General features: G+C 34.0%; 3 protein-coding genes across 7 annotated transcripts in view; 2 read left to right on the top strand and 1 right to left on the bottom strand.

The window, feature by feature from the left end:
- LOC127865918 (uncharacterized) overlaps positions 1-3,641 on the top strand; it is a 35,093-nt gene extending 31,452 nt beyond the window's left edge. For both annotated transcript variants that reach the window (XM_052406007.1, XM_052406006.1), the window contains 4 exons: positions 1,015-1,102; positions 1,695-1,849; positions 2,741-2,878; positions 3,172-3,641. In XM_052406007.1, coding sequence (XP_052261967.1) covers positions 1,015-1,102; positions 1,695-1,849; positions 2,741-2,878; positions 3,172-3,366 — 576 coding nt within the window. In that variant the 3' untranslated portion in view covers positions 3,367-3,641. The remainder of the gene's footprint in view (positions 1-1,014; positions 1,103-1,694; positions 1,850-2,740; positions 2,879-3,171) is intronic.
- A 2,730-nt stretch (positions 3,642-6,371) lies between these two features.
- Positions 6,372-12,116, bottom strand: LOC127865939 (E3 ubiquitin-protein ligase CHIP-like). Its single transcript, XM_052406096.1, has 7 exons — positions 11,929-12,116; positions 10,847-11,045; positions 9,555-9,720; positions 9,132-9,222; positions 8,080-8,136; positions 7,488-7,604; positions 6,372-7,157 (listed from the first exon to the last, which is right to left on the bottom strand). The coding sequence occupies exons 1-7, from the start codon at positions 12,016-12,018 to the stop codon at positions 7,032-7,034; spliced, it is 846 nt and encodes a 281-aa protein (XP_052262056.1). The 5' UTR covers positions 12,019-12,116; the 3' UTR covers positions 6,372-7,031.
- An 82-nt stretch (positions 12,117-12,198) lies between these two features.
- Positions 12,199-14,903, top strand: part of LOC127865931 (zinc finger protein DPF3-like) — a 68,627-nt gene continuing 65,922 nt past the window's right edge. For all 4 annotated transcript variants that reach the window (XM_052406083.1, XM_052406080.1, XM_052406082.1 and 1 more), the window contains exon 1: positions 12,199-12,350. In XM_052406083.1, coding sequence (XP_052262043.1) covers positions 12,310-12,350 — 41 coding nt within the window. In that variant the 5' untranslated portion in view covers positions 12,199-12,309. The remainder of the gene's footprint in view (positions 12,351-14,903) is intronic.

Here is a 14,903-nt window from a genome sequence, read left to right as displayed (position 1 = left end):
AATTCGTTGTTAAAGTACGTACGTAATGTGGTGTGTGCAGTTCTATCCGTTGTTCCTTATTGTTTAACTCATTTACGTGCAAAATGAAGTTCGTACTCGCTGAATGGTTGCATGTAATTTAAAGTTTTTAATTTATTGTAACTTAGCAATGCGTTGCGTATATTAACGTAGTTCTATTTTTTTCACCATCTTTTTATTTGTAATAAAAAAAAATTCTCAACGAAATGACAAGTCGGCAAAAACGGCTCTGGTTCGCTCACTTGAGTTACAGCCACCATCATGCACACTTGTTGAAACATGCTAGAACATGATTTAATTTAAGCGCTGAAAAATGAGATTATACATAGATAATTTCTCTGGCAGATGTCGAACTCCAGAAGTGGCAGTTGACAGGGACGATAACGTACACTAACGAAATAATCGGGCTAAACAACTTATACTGGATGTGCTTTAAGTCCGCACAGCCTTATCAGGGACGACAATTTCCGCCCTGTGTCTGGATATTCGTTAAAAATGAGAGACTTCCTTAAATTGAAAATTCAATAAAATCGGAAAGTGTCGTCCCTGATTAACCTGTGGGGACTGCACACGCTTATCTTTTGACTAATCTTAGCGCGGTTCAATTGTAAAGACATTTGGTAAGATATCACAAAGAAAACATATTTTTGTAAAATGACGTGACCATTGAGGCAATATCTTTATTTATTTTTTCACGGAGGGAGAAATGTATGACCACTCGAGCTCATGTTTCAGACGAAATTCGTGAGATTTTTTTTTCAAATTCCGCGCAGGTTCTATACAAGAAATTTTTACACAAAAATCAATACAGCTATTTAAAGACAACAGCTCTTCCGCTTACGGATTGACCAGTGATAAACGACTAATTAGAAAAAAGGAAGATGGTCACTAAAATAAACATTTGTTTGGTTGCACTACTTTTCCAGAACAGAACACCATATTAAAGATATTAAGATATGCCGAGCTTAAATACTATAAGAAACACTTCTTTCGCAGGGTGCCTATTTAGCAACCACGAAGAATGCTAAACGGAAAAGTACCAAGAAGGACGCTATACAGGAAGAATTGTTTCAGAAACAATTAGGTATGTGTTGCTTGGTGTGGATATGGGCAAAATACACTGTAATATCACTAATATGCTTTTGTGCCGTACTTACTTTAATTAAAAACAGTTTTTCGAACGAAAAGTGATAGTTGTATGTTTTAATAATCTAATAAACTGTTCGATTCCTGCGTTGACTGAATTGATACTGTATTTGATAAATTTAAGGTCGTTTGTTAAGCGGAAAGTTTTTGTTAATCTAATAAAAAATAACGAAATGCTCTTTATTGCAATGGTAATCTGTTAAAATAACAGAATGCACTTACAATGAATAAGCATTTAATCAAATAAAGCTTTCTTTTTTTTTCAATTATAACTGCAAATAATCTTAATATATTTTAATTAAACTCATATTTGAAATCCGAGGCACTTTTATATGTTTTGTCTGGGACTTAATTATGAAAACATGTGCACCCTTTTCTGCCGTACATCCGAGGCATTCTTTGCAATAACTAGTGGCATATTAGTACATATACAAAAAACTGTTCATCATAGAGAATTACTTGATACAAAAGCTTTAAGTAAACATAATTAAAATAAACAGATTGAAAACAAAACTTATTGCAATTTTCAGAGTACGACAAGCGCTCACTGGACGATAGGAAAATCGGTCGGAAAACTATTACAGATGAATTGGATAATAAACCTATCAAGGGGGTGACCTTGACAGAGAAAGACTTAAGACCTATGTTTGTAGAAGTACAGGTCTTAGAACGAGGACAATACTTTGTAAGCGCGCCTTTTATCAATTACTTTTTGTAGGTGTATTGTGGTATTTATATTGTAATCGGTCTTAAAATTACGTACCATTGAAAATACAATTGATGTTTACATAAAAACACGTACAAAATATACAACAGTATGGTTGTTTTTGAGAGCGTATTTATATTAAGCATACACACAATTAGAATCTGATATTATAGTTCTCTTATATACCACATCGATATCATAAAATACAGGTTATAAGAAACGAGCTTTTTCATACAATAGCATGGATATTTGGAACAGTATACCGATTGGAATAAGAATGGCATGCTCTATCTCTGCTTTTAAAAGGCAATATAAAGCACATTTATTTTCTAATCAATAATATGTCATATGTTGTGTTTTTTTTCTAATCAATGATATTTCATGTGTGTCTGTCTTAAAGGCAAAATGTGTGTTATGGTTTGGTGTAAGAAAATATTGTTTAAATGTTTTACTTGTTATAGACCTATTTGTGTATGTTAGTTTAAGAAGGCCACATTGTAAAAAGTATTGATTCATCTGCATAATATGTATAATGCGTCATTGTCTTTATGTGTAAACTTCTGTTAATAAAGCTTTTATTATTATTATTGTTATTATAATCAATAATATTTCATGTGTGTCTATCTATGTGTGTTATGTATGGGTGTAAGAAAATATTGTTTGAATATTTTTACTTATAGACCTATTTGTGTATGTTAGTTAAAGAAGGCTACATTGTGAAAAAGTATTGATTCATTTGCATAATTGTATAATTTGTCATTGTCTTTACGTGTAACCTTCTGTAAATAAAGCTTTTATTATTATTATTATTATAAAAATGTACTAGTAATCAACATAAATGAATATCTGACGAGTTCTCCCCCTTTTCAGGGTCTCACAAAGTCCGTGTTCCCGGAACAGGCGGAGAGTTTCAGTGTGGTGTCCAATGGCGCCGAGTGCATAATGATCTCCAAGCGCATCTTCTTCGAGATGGCTAACGAAAGCACCATGCATCATCTTAGACAAGTGGTAGGTCCGATACTCGCTTTGGTGGTGCCTTTTAAATGAAGTCCAAAACAAAGTTTTGCTTAACAATAATTTCGATAAGTTGGATCCGTATATTGCGCAATCATTTAAACATATGTATCAGGCTGATACAAATAATGTTCGATTTGGAGAGCGATCTTTATCGCAGGAGAATTTAGTTCGTTCCCTGTCACGATTGTATTTACTTTATTTCTCACAACCATTATTGTTCGAGACAATATACAACGCACTAAAACTTGTACACTATACGGATGGTGATTACATTTATATCACAGGAGACGCTACTTCCACCGGAAACGGAACTACAGGCGAACCTGCAGGACTTCGTGGACTGGAAGGCGCATCGGGCTCGGGTCTATAACCGCTTGGTGAAGAACAAGACCAGCCGCGTGGCCCGCCACAGCCAGTTTCCGCCGCAGTTCGCCGGGCAGTACTGTTATCGCACCGGACCAACCGTGAGGATAGACTGACACCGGGCCACGCTCCCTCTGACTATCATTGAACCCTTTTGTCGTTAGTGTGGAGTGTTGTGTCAGATATTCAAGCTGTTTGAAGAAACGGCTGCGTAAAATGACCTCCATGCACTGTTCACGATGCTGTACGACAATTTAATGCCGAATGGAAGAGATGTACATGTTTGTTGTACATGTATTACCATATCACGACATGAAAGTGGTTAATAAACGTGCGATTACATGAGCTGCGTCCTCGGAAAACCTGGCTTAATGTATTTGCGCTGTATCAAGTGCCGTCCCAGATTATCATCCGCACAGGCTTTAATGGAATTTTTCGTTTAAAATAAGTTTCTATTGAACAAAAAACCAGGATATGCGGAAAGCGTCGTCATTGATTAACCTGTGTGGACTGCACGGGTTAATCAGGGACGACACGTTACGCACATGCATCTAGCCCAGTTTTCTCAGTGCGAGGCAAATCGGATTTGTTAAAGTTCCCCCTGCTATGCACTCCGAGACGATTTTCAGTTTCTGCAATGTGTAAGCGTGCGCCCGTAGTGGCGTTTGCAATGGAAAATGTATTGGCGTAATTGATTATGTGCGGAATGTGAACTTCCGATATGCATTACTAATATTTCTATTAAAGCATCGTAAATAATATCAAAATTATTAGTACCAGTATGACACAGACATATGGGTATGATTTCAGGTCTATAGATATAAAAAAGCACTTGATTTTGCTATTTTGCAATAAAAATTAAATGGTACGAAGCAGTGATAATGCTCTGCTTTTACGTATTTTACAGAAGTTTGGAATTTTTTAGTTTTTACGCTGTTAATTAAACGAAAAATGCACACCTCATGTCGGTTCCAATTTATTGCGGAGAGGATTTATGTTTACCTAGTAAAGATGTGTTATATATCAGGCGTAATCAGATGCGACATAACCCCAACAAAATGCTGTCAACCTCGAAGTTTAAAACTAATAATCAACGATGATCATCTAGGATTGCAAAACCTACATACTATTTGATTGTACAAATTATATATATTTTGTTTCGTGACATTTGTTTAAGTCACATAAATTTTTACTGCATAAGGCGACGAGGGCATGACATGGATACAGTTCAAAAGCAAAAGAGCCCACTGGAAAGAAGGAATTATTTATATTGTGCTTTTGAGATATTTTAAGTTCACTGAAAATGCAATAATTATAACAATTTATTACAGTCATGGTATGGATTTTTTATGAAGTGAATATACATTGTTTTAATTTCAATCAAAGAGTTAAAGAGGTTTTGAGAACAAATATATAGGCAAATGTAAAATTTCAAGTAATTAAAGGTTGAAAAGCATATAAAATGAAATCAACAATCAGCAAACCTTAACAAAGGTACCATTTTAACTTAATAAACATATTTAAGATGAAGTGAAAAGGCACCAATAAGCACAACAAAGTAATCATGTTTCAAATTGAAATGGAAATCTTGAAGAAACATTTGTATTACAAAAATGACAAGCAGATTAGAATGCTAGATTTTCAAGTGTTCAAAGACCCATAATTGTTATAAAATTACTTGGTTTGTAAATGGGTGCATTCTCAGTTGGAGGGCATAATACGTTTAATAGTGAAACACGTCATGAGAGAATGGGTCTTATTCCATATGTTGCCAGTGTAGCTGCAGACCAGCCTCCAGTGTGGTCAGGGGTTGTAAGCGAGCAACATTAAATGATCCCATTAGCAGTCAGCATAGCGCCTTACCACACTATGATTGGGACTTTTGCTAGCCTCATATGTGTTGGTACATAATTAAATAAATGGACACTAGAATGTGCATTTTAGAAATCTGGCATTAACCTCTCTGCGTAGACATCTGGTTAAGGAATATTTTCACCAATAACATTTACAACTAGAGCTTTGTCACAGACGTGACGTATACCCCCACATGCTGCATTGACATAGAATATTTTGCATGCTGTCTTCACAAAATAAGAGAAGCTTATTTATGGCGATTTTTAAGAATTATTATGCCATTATCATCTTTGAACTCTTGAATTCTTTCGCATTACCCGCCGTCCAATGACTGTGAACAAAAATAAATGTACAGAGTAATTTTTAATTCTCACAATGAATGACAAATTTATGACCCAGACAAGCTCATTTATGGCCATTTTTGATTTTTGAACTCCAAGTGTGACTTTGACCTCGGAGATATCGACGTCATTCTTTTGCATGACACACCGTCCACTGATTGTGAACAAATGTAAAGAGTCATTTTAAAATCTCACAATGAATGACATAGTTATGGCCCGGACAAGATCATTTATGGCCATTTTTTACCTTTGAACTCAAAGTGTGACCTTGACCTTGGAGATTTCGACGTAATTCTTTCCCATGACACAACGTCTAGTGATTGTGAACAAATGTACAGAGTAATTTTAAAATCTCACAATGAATGACATAGTTATGGCTCAGACAAGATCATTTATGGCCATTTTTGACCTTTGAACTCAAAGTGTGACTTTGACATTGCAGATATTGACGTAATTCTTTCGCATGACACACTGTTTTATGATGGTGAACAAATGTGCCAAATGATTTTAAAATCTCACAATAAATGACAAAGTTATGGCCCGGACAAGCTCATTTATGGGGAACACCAAGTGTGACCTTGACCATAAAGATATCGACATACTTCTTTCGCATGACACAACGTCCCATGATGGTGAACAAATGTACCAAGTCATTTAAAATCTAACTATAATTCACATAGTTATGGTCCGGAAATCTTTCGGTTTAAAATGCACTAAGTGACCCCGTGACCTAGTTTTTGACCAGGCATGACTTATATTCAAACTGAAATACACATCATCTAGATACAACTTCTGACTAAGTTTGGTGAAGATCGCATGAAATTTTCGGGACAGACAGACCGGCCAAGAAAGTGACACCTATATAGCCCCCATTACCAAAGGTAATGAGGGTATAATGACATACAATAACAATGAAAACAGTCAAATAATTGCATCTGAGAAACATTCATGTATTCTTTACACTGCATTGTTAAATAGTGTTGCTGACCAAATAAAAACAAAAACAGATGAGCCTTTCTCTAGGACAACTGGGCAGTCCAATAATAAGATACAACCCTTTCCGCTCTAGGACAACTGGGCAGTCCAATAATAAGATACAACCCTTTCCGCTGCCTTTTATGGAATTTTTTTTAAAAAAGCAGTCTCTTCTTAGCAAAAATCAAATTAAGGCCGAAGCGACACTTATGCAAATGCACCCACCATTTTCCCAGAGCAAGGCTTAAATGAGACACGTTCTTAGAAAACTGGGCATTATGCATGTGCGTTAAGTGTCGCCCCAGATTAGCCTGTGCAGTCCAAACAGGCTAAGCAGGGATGACACTTTCAGTTTTTAAGACATTTTTCGTTAAAATGAAGTCTCTTTTTAGCAAAAATCCAATTAAGACTGAAAGTGTGGTCCCTAATTAGCCTGTGCGGACTGCACAGGCTAATTTGGGACGACTATTTACGCACAAGCATTATGCCCAGTTTTCTCAGAAGGTGACTCAAATATTTTCGTGTTCATGTCATATCATAGATTGAAAATGACTGCCATGAAATGTGAACTCTCCTTAGTAACTTAGAGTATGCTACTGAACACATGTGTCTTAAAACTCCTCAGCCCAAGGGTTTTCCTCCAGGTAATGCTCTATGACTTCTTTCATTGCTAAGTTTGGAATGAGCTGACTCTGATCCAAGTCCGTCCGAGTCACGGGATCAAAGTGTCCCACACGCTGAAATTAAATTGATCAATTACTTATAATTAAGATGATAAAAAACTTTTTTTTTTTTAGGAGTCTTTCATTCGAATCTTATTTTCTTTTCTTTCATTCAAACGTAATTTTAATTTTAAGTCCTGTTATTCAAACATTATTTTTGATCAGATTGGCATTTTTTCATTTTCTTATCTTATAAAATTCATTTATTCAACATTTGCATTAAAAAACAAACAAATAATAGTTATTAGTATCCAAAGTTAATAGGAAACAAAGCTAAAAATACTGCATGGTCTACATCAAATGTTAACAAACCACATCTAAATTTCATCATTAAGATATTGCAACCTGTAAGTGCTCCAGAATGTCTTTCTTATCGTAGGTTATACCACTGGGTGTTATAACTGGATCCCGCATCACTTCAAAACTTATACGACCACACAGGCAATCAGGCACATCTCGTTTCTAAAAAAAACAACGATATAGAAGATGATGAATTATTTCTAAGTTAAACAGATCAGTCGTTTACATAAACATGGATTACTTACATGTATAATTGGTATTTTATTCACCCATATCATTGACATTATTGTGAGCACAGGTGGATGAAGTGTGCAGAAGCAGGGGTGCAGAAGCGAAGTTTGTTAAAATTGTAATATATATATTTTTTAACCTCTTTTTTAACCCCTTATTAACTCTTTCATGAATATTAATAACAGCCTTCTGTTTATGTCATGTTCCATAAAAGCTAACTATTGTTTTTACATAATTATATTAAACTTGCTTTACCTATAAAAATATGTCATTTATACAAGGATTATTCCAAAAGAGACAGGACTGGTTTTGTCCACTTCTATGTCAATCTTAACTCCAAAACCTGCATGACTTGCAGTTTATATCGGCAGCTGTAAAATAAGGTAACTATGAAAACAGAACTTACTTTTCTGCGCTCATCAACTTGACAAAATAGCTCATGCACTTCTGCTGTTCTCTTGTCCTAATAGAAAATAAAATAAACTGTTATAGATAAAACTAGGAAATATATTCACAAAATATTTGCAGGTCATGTTTTTTAATACAGCTATCACTGCCAAGAACTGAGTGAACATTAATGTGTACCATTTAAGTATTATCATGCCACACAATAAAAAGCAATATCAACAAATTGCTTCAATTTTTTATAGCCGTACTTAAAGCATGATTTAACAAGAGCAATTCATTTTATCTAACAATTAAATGCAAAATATATTATCTATGAATTATTATAACAATCTTGACTGAAAATAGGCTGCCAAAAATGTCCTTAATCCAAATATTGTGCAAGCTAAAATAGGATCATTCCAATAATACCCAATTGATAATGTCAGTTTCTTAGTTATAACTAATCCATCCGTTATGTGTGCTCCACCACGCTAAAATCTAGGACAGTTACTTCGGAGACATATGATGAAAACCTTGATGGTATTCTCGTGGAAAGTGTGCATTTCATGCATAATTCATTTAAATCCAAAGATTTATTATTACGCATAATATGATTAAAAAAAAACCACACAAACTAGTTGTATCGTTATCGCCTTTAAAATAATTAATAATTGAAGCAATAAAGAACACGTAAGATCGGCGATGTAAATATAACGATTTTCAGTTAGCCTGCGGTACGGAATTTTTCCCCCAATTTTTTGCTTCAAAAACTTTTTTTCCCGATTTTTTAGCTTAAAAAAAGTAGATGCGCCTTATACATAAATGTGCGTTATACACAACGTTTTAAGTACTATGAATATTTCACGTTATCAACTTCTTATTTAACATCTAGAAAATGTAAAATATAAATGGTAATGTTTTTAGGTTGGACCCCTTCAGATAAAAATAAAAAAATTGCAATTAAATACCGGTAGTTCAACACTAAATTAAAAGCTGAGAATGGGCTAATAAGAATACCAAACCACTGCTTCATTATAGCAAACATTCTACAGTTACAGAGCAATAGTTAACCTGTTCTTCCTCTAAACTGCGTATTTGTGCATCACATTCTTGGTCAGATTTCCCTTCAGTTTGAGCCTTGAGCATAGTTGCTTCCCTTCGCCTGAAAAATTGCATGCCCTATTGAGCCTCGTTTTGGGAAAACTGGTCTTAATTCATAAGTGTAGTCATCCCAGATTAGCCTGTGCAGTCCAAATAGAATGCAAATGTCTAAGATTAAAAAGTCCCCTAATTTTGACAAATCTGAAACTTAAGTTAACAAACTAAGCTTATGAGGTCATTTTAATATGGATATTAAATTTATTATTTTTTAATAAAATACCTAACGCTTTTCCTGAGAAGGATGCCATTGCGGACACTGTGATTTATATTTAATAGCTTGTCTTTTCTTTGAAAATTCAAATGCAGAAAGGGCTATAAACCTTGCAATAATACCTTTCTATATCCTCCCTGATAAGCCCATTTAAATAAGACTGCAGATCAATTTCTTGCTGTATTCTTTTCTCTTCCAGCTGGGCCCATCTCTTTCTCTTTGCTTGCCGCAAAGCGCTGGTAATGTCGTCACCAAAGTTACGCTTTGAATCTTTAGCCAAATCATTTGCTAAAGAAGTAATGAAATACTGTTAATGATTTATCGTAATTAACAAGGTTTTTTGTTATCTTAAGTAGATTTAATATTCGTTGCTCTTGGTGAATGATCCATTTTATTTCATGAATGCTATTGAATATTTTTTTCTAACAGTGGCACAGCCTTTATGTGAAAATATAATTTTCTTTGACCATGAGTTACATAAATAAAAAGAAATTTGATTATTTATACTTTTTTTTTACAAGTTTCCTAAATTATCCTGTTAAAATGCTAACAAATGTTTATAAATATGCATGCAGTAGAAAATGATCATCATTAAAAACATCTTGAACATCACACAATCAGAGTATTTCTTAAATTTTTGTAATCATGTTCAGAAAGACACAATGTCAACTGGTGTCAAAAGGTTGCACTTAAGCCAAAATTACAAGCTAAACTAACACATCCCATGGCAGCCATATTTTTCAATAATCTAGATAAAAACTGATTTCCATTTTGATGGGCAAAAATGTGACTTATAAGAAGTTGTTTCATGTAGCCATATACGGAAAATTCTCCAATCCTGGGGACCTATTTTTCAACAGACTAGATCCATTTTTGAACTCGTCCAAAATATACTGGTACCGGGTAATAAGAACAAATCTTCTCAGCAAGTTTCACACGATTGAAAAGGACATGTGACTGCTAGAGTGTTTACAAGGTTTCATTATAGCCATATTATTCAACAGCCAAGAACCAATTCAGAAAGTTGGACGTGATATCATAAGAACAAATGTTCTGACTATTTTCACGAATTTTGACTTAAATGAGACTTCTAGAATGTTAACAAGCTTTTCCTTTAATTTGACACGGTGACCAAGTTTTTTTTACCTCATGTGATCCAGGTTTTGAACTTGGCAAGGTTTTATTGGGAAGAATGTTCTGACCAAGTTTGATGTAGATTGAACAATAAATAACAAGTTTAATGTTGACACACAAGGAGCTATTCCTTGATGCACAACTGACAAAAGGTGATCACAAAAACTCACCAAGAGCATGGTGTGCTCAAGTGAGTTAAAATAAATTGTTATGTGTTTGACTGTGATTTCTAATACATGTAACTCTGAACGACCAATCAAAGATATTCCTGAAGGTTTACCTCGAGTTAATGAAGCAATAGCCTCGTCATGATGTGACTGCTCTGTTAGTGCTAGTCCCATAAAATAATGTCCTTTTACCAATGTTTTATCAAGTTCCAGTGCTCTACGGCAATCCTGTATTGCATTTTCCCACTGTTTTAGTTTGAGGTAACACAAGGCTCTGTTGGTGAAGTATGTTCCACTGTATGGATTTTTGATCTGTAAATATTTAAAGATTATGTTGACGGTTTATGCATTTCTATCATTTTATTCATAGGAATTGCAACTATAAATTTAGAGACAGCAATTATATAAAACATGGCTAAATCTAAATTAGTCGGAGCTGATAGTGAATTTTGGCATGTATAATTGATCTGTCACTCATAAAAATAATTGTGAATTTCCCCCCCCCCCCCCACCCCCACCCCAGCTGGTTCTAAATATTATCAACTGGCCTTACTTTTGTTGTTGGCCCTAGGCACTCAAGCAATAACAGTAACATGCATTTGAAAGACTTTACTCCTTTATAGCCATTGTTGTCTAATAAACATTGATTTTATACAAATGACCATTCATACAATTAAAACTGAAAACTCAGTAATTGGCAAGGTGCCTGTACCACGTGACATTTCGGCTATGTGTGGGACAATCGGTAGTCAACAAAACATCGCTTCAGGTAACGTCTTTGATAATTTCTTCATGAATTCAAAACCATTTACAAAAATACAAAGACGAGTGCCCGCTCATTGTCAAAATACACAACTTTGTTAAGTTTTCGCAAAATTAATTAAGTATTTTTTTCAAAAAAGGTCCAACCGCGTGTTTGAGAACACACAAAGTGAAATGCTATGTGTGGTATATTTTTTATTCAATCAACAAAAACGTTCATTATAATATTGTCGAAGGTTTAAAAAATAGGGCGGACATTGTAATTCTTCATAGACAAGCTACATACATTGTATGTTTGCGCAAATACATCTGATTAATTGGTCACGAACGACGTCTGTTTAGTGATGCGAACTGGTCAGCTGCTGAGAACTGTTTGTTAACATTTTCTCTATGATTTGGTGAGAAAAAAATGATTGAAATGTAGCATACTTACAATTGCTTTGGAATAACACCCTATTGCATCATCAAATTTTCTGGCAGAGTAGAGCCTATTGCCTTGTTCTTTTAAATCTGTGTCAGTCATTTTGTACAGATTTCACTGTTCAGTTTCTAGATCTATTAGAAGAAAAATTCTTTGAAAAAAATCATAACAAAGGGATATTGTATTATTTGACAATATTAAAAACATAAATATTAATAATAGGCCACAAAAAAACCATATTATATTTAATAAAAAAATATGAAATATATTTTATTATGAAACAAACATAACAAATATTAACGTATTGTGTTTTTATGAACTTCTCCCTTCAAAGGGAAGCAATCACCAAAAAAACAGTACAAACGACAACAATTCTCACACAAAAGCTACAAAATGACAGAAATATTATTACGACAGAGTGCCATAGACAAAAGGTAACTATTATTGATTTATTTAATATTAAAATAACACAAATACGCATTATTGAGATTATATTGTTAAGTTTTTATCCGTTTTCTTGTAAAATTATTAATTAATTCTATTGTAGGTTAGACTGCACTGTTATGTTTGGCCGTAGCCTAAAATCCAGTATTCTCGCGGCAAAAAGGCATACTCGATTGCGTCTAAGCACATTGGTTATATTTTTGATAAATGATGGAATATGCAATCATATTTGACTTTATTGTGTTTAATAATTGTCTTTTTGATAACGTAAAACCTTTAATTTGAACTGTGGTCATTACTAAAACGACACCAAAGTTGGTAATTCTTTTTATGCCGGTAGGGTGGCATATAGCAGTTGAACTGTCCATCTGTCTGTCTGCCTGTCAGTCTGTGTGTCCATCCGAAAACTTTAACATTGCCCATAATTTGTGCAATATTGAAGATAGCAACTTAATATGGATCAGGGACCATATGGACCATACGGCCCAGACTATACGGCCCAGATTCTTGGACCATACTGCCCATATTATCGGACTATACAGCCCAGATTTGCGGACAATACGGACCATGTCTTCATTAATATTTCTTTCGTGTTCCTTCAATTTTGTATGAACAAATTTAAGAAAATATTAAAATTGTAGTATTTCATGTTCATTTATGCATGTTTTATATAATTTCATTGTGTAAGGATTATCAGACTATACGGCCCAGATTTGCTGACCATACAGCCCAGATTTAGGAAGCATACGGACCATGTCTTAATTAATATTTCTTTCGTGTTCCTTCAATATTGTATGAATAAATTTAAGAAAATATTAAAATTGTAGTATTTCATGTTCATTCAAGCATGTAAGGACACAAATATGGATACCTTTGTAAATTCCTTTATTGTTTGTTATAATATCGACATCCAAAATACACATCAATTTCAGGCACATATATAAAGAACACTTCTAAACAAATACATATATATGTAAAACAAAAACAACAAACATTTATAGCAATTTTGTGAGATGTGAGCAAACGAATATACAAGAACAATGTTTTATTACATACATACAATCAAACAAAAAACAAACAGATAAAACACACATATATATATATATATATATATACAAACTATATTCATAACAGTTTCGAAATCTAGACTCACAAAGTATAAGAACAAATATTTATAATATACAACCAAACAAACAAACATCAGTGCCTTCCCCAGGAATTTGTTCAGGCGCCCCGGGGCTGACCGGGGGTGGGTTCGATTTTTTAAAAAATTTAACGTGTCAATTAACGTTCTGTGGTGCGTTATAACTCAAAGAAAAACAGCGTCAAAAGACGTCATTTGGTGCGCTATGACTCTTAAAAAAAATCCCCCAGTCATTTAAAAAAATATTTTTTTTATATTGTTTAATTGTTTTAAAACTTTTCCGCACAGATAGTAAAATCCCGACTCGAACGATTCCCCAATACATCCGTTTCAACTCTATTACTGTATACTTACTATTTTTCAAGTTTCTATTTATTACCCGATAATCCCGTTTATTCCGTTTTTATCAATCTCTTTCTGGTAAATATTTACGATAAAAGCTTTCAGTTATTTCTTTAACACAAACCTTGCCATTTTTTAAGTGACTATTTATAGATTTGATGAAATATTGCCTCTGAATATGCGTCAATCCCCTGACCTGTTGTGTGCTTGTTAAAACGCTCAATACACGCCATTTGTATTCAATAGACGCGACGTTGTACATGCTGCATAATTTTCGCGCTCTTTTTAATTGAGAAAAAGATTCGACACAAAATAAATTTGCACTGCTAATTTGAAGCAAAAATATTTAACGTTGCGGTAACATTTACATTCGGAAGTGTGTTTCGGATTAAAAACGCGTTAACATCGACTTACGGTAATGGGTTTCGGATTACAAATTTAATTATTCCCATTTGAGATTTCAACAAATATTAACCGTTGCGTTATAAATTCAACAATAATTTGTTTACACACTTTACGAGTCGAATAAATGTTTTGACGGAATTATGCATGAAATTCAAGTTGCCCACGAGGATCACGGCCGGTTGCCATCATCAGTCTTCTTACTATCGATTATCGGACGAAACATTTACAAGTGTGCGTAATTAATTCAACGAAAATTTGTTATAGCGGATTACGTGTCGAATAAATGTCAGAAAAATGAGGTGAATCAGTTCTGTAAATGGACATGTTGAAATATACATGTACTGGAATTAAAAAAATTGTTATCACATAATTGTAACCGGGAGTCATTTGCACAACTTACTCGCTATAATAATTAATTGTTTACCACTTTCAATTAATTTCTCGTATTAATTATGAGTCAAAGGTAACACTTGTTTACAGTAAAAAGGTGTGATGAAGATGCCGGAAACCGTCTTTAATGTTCTGTACTGTACTAATTACCGGTTTTATATTACTCAAATGGTACAACTTCTTGCTAATCAAGCTGCGATAAACTCTTACTTCATGCCCGACGTCAATCAAAAATAATGGTCGATAGTTAACCCCGCCCTCA

Source organism: Dreissena polymorpha, chromosome 2 (assembly GCF_020536995.1).
Source record: "Dreissena polymorpha isolate Duluth1 chromosome 2, UMN_Dpol_1.0, whole genome shotgun sequence".
Lineage (NCBI taxonomy): Eukaryota > Metazoa > Mollusca > Bivalvia > Myida > Dreissenidae > Dreissena > Dreissena polymorpha.
This window is presented reverse-complemented; position numbering and strand designations above follow the sequence as displayed.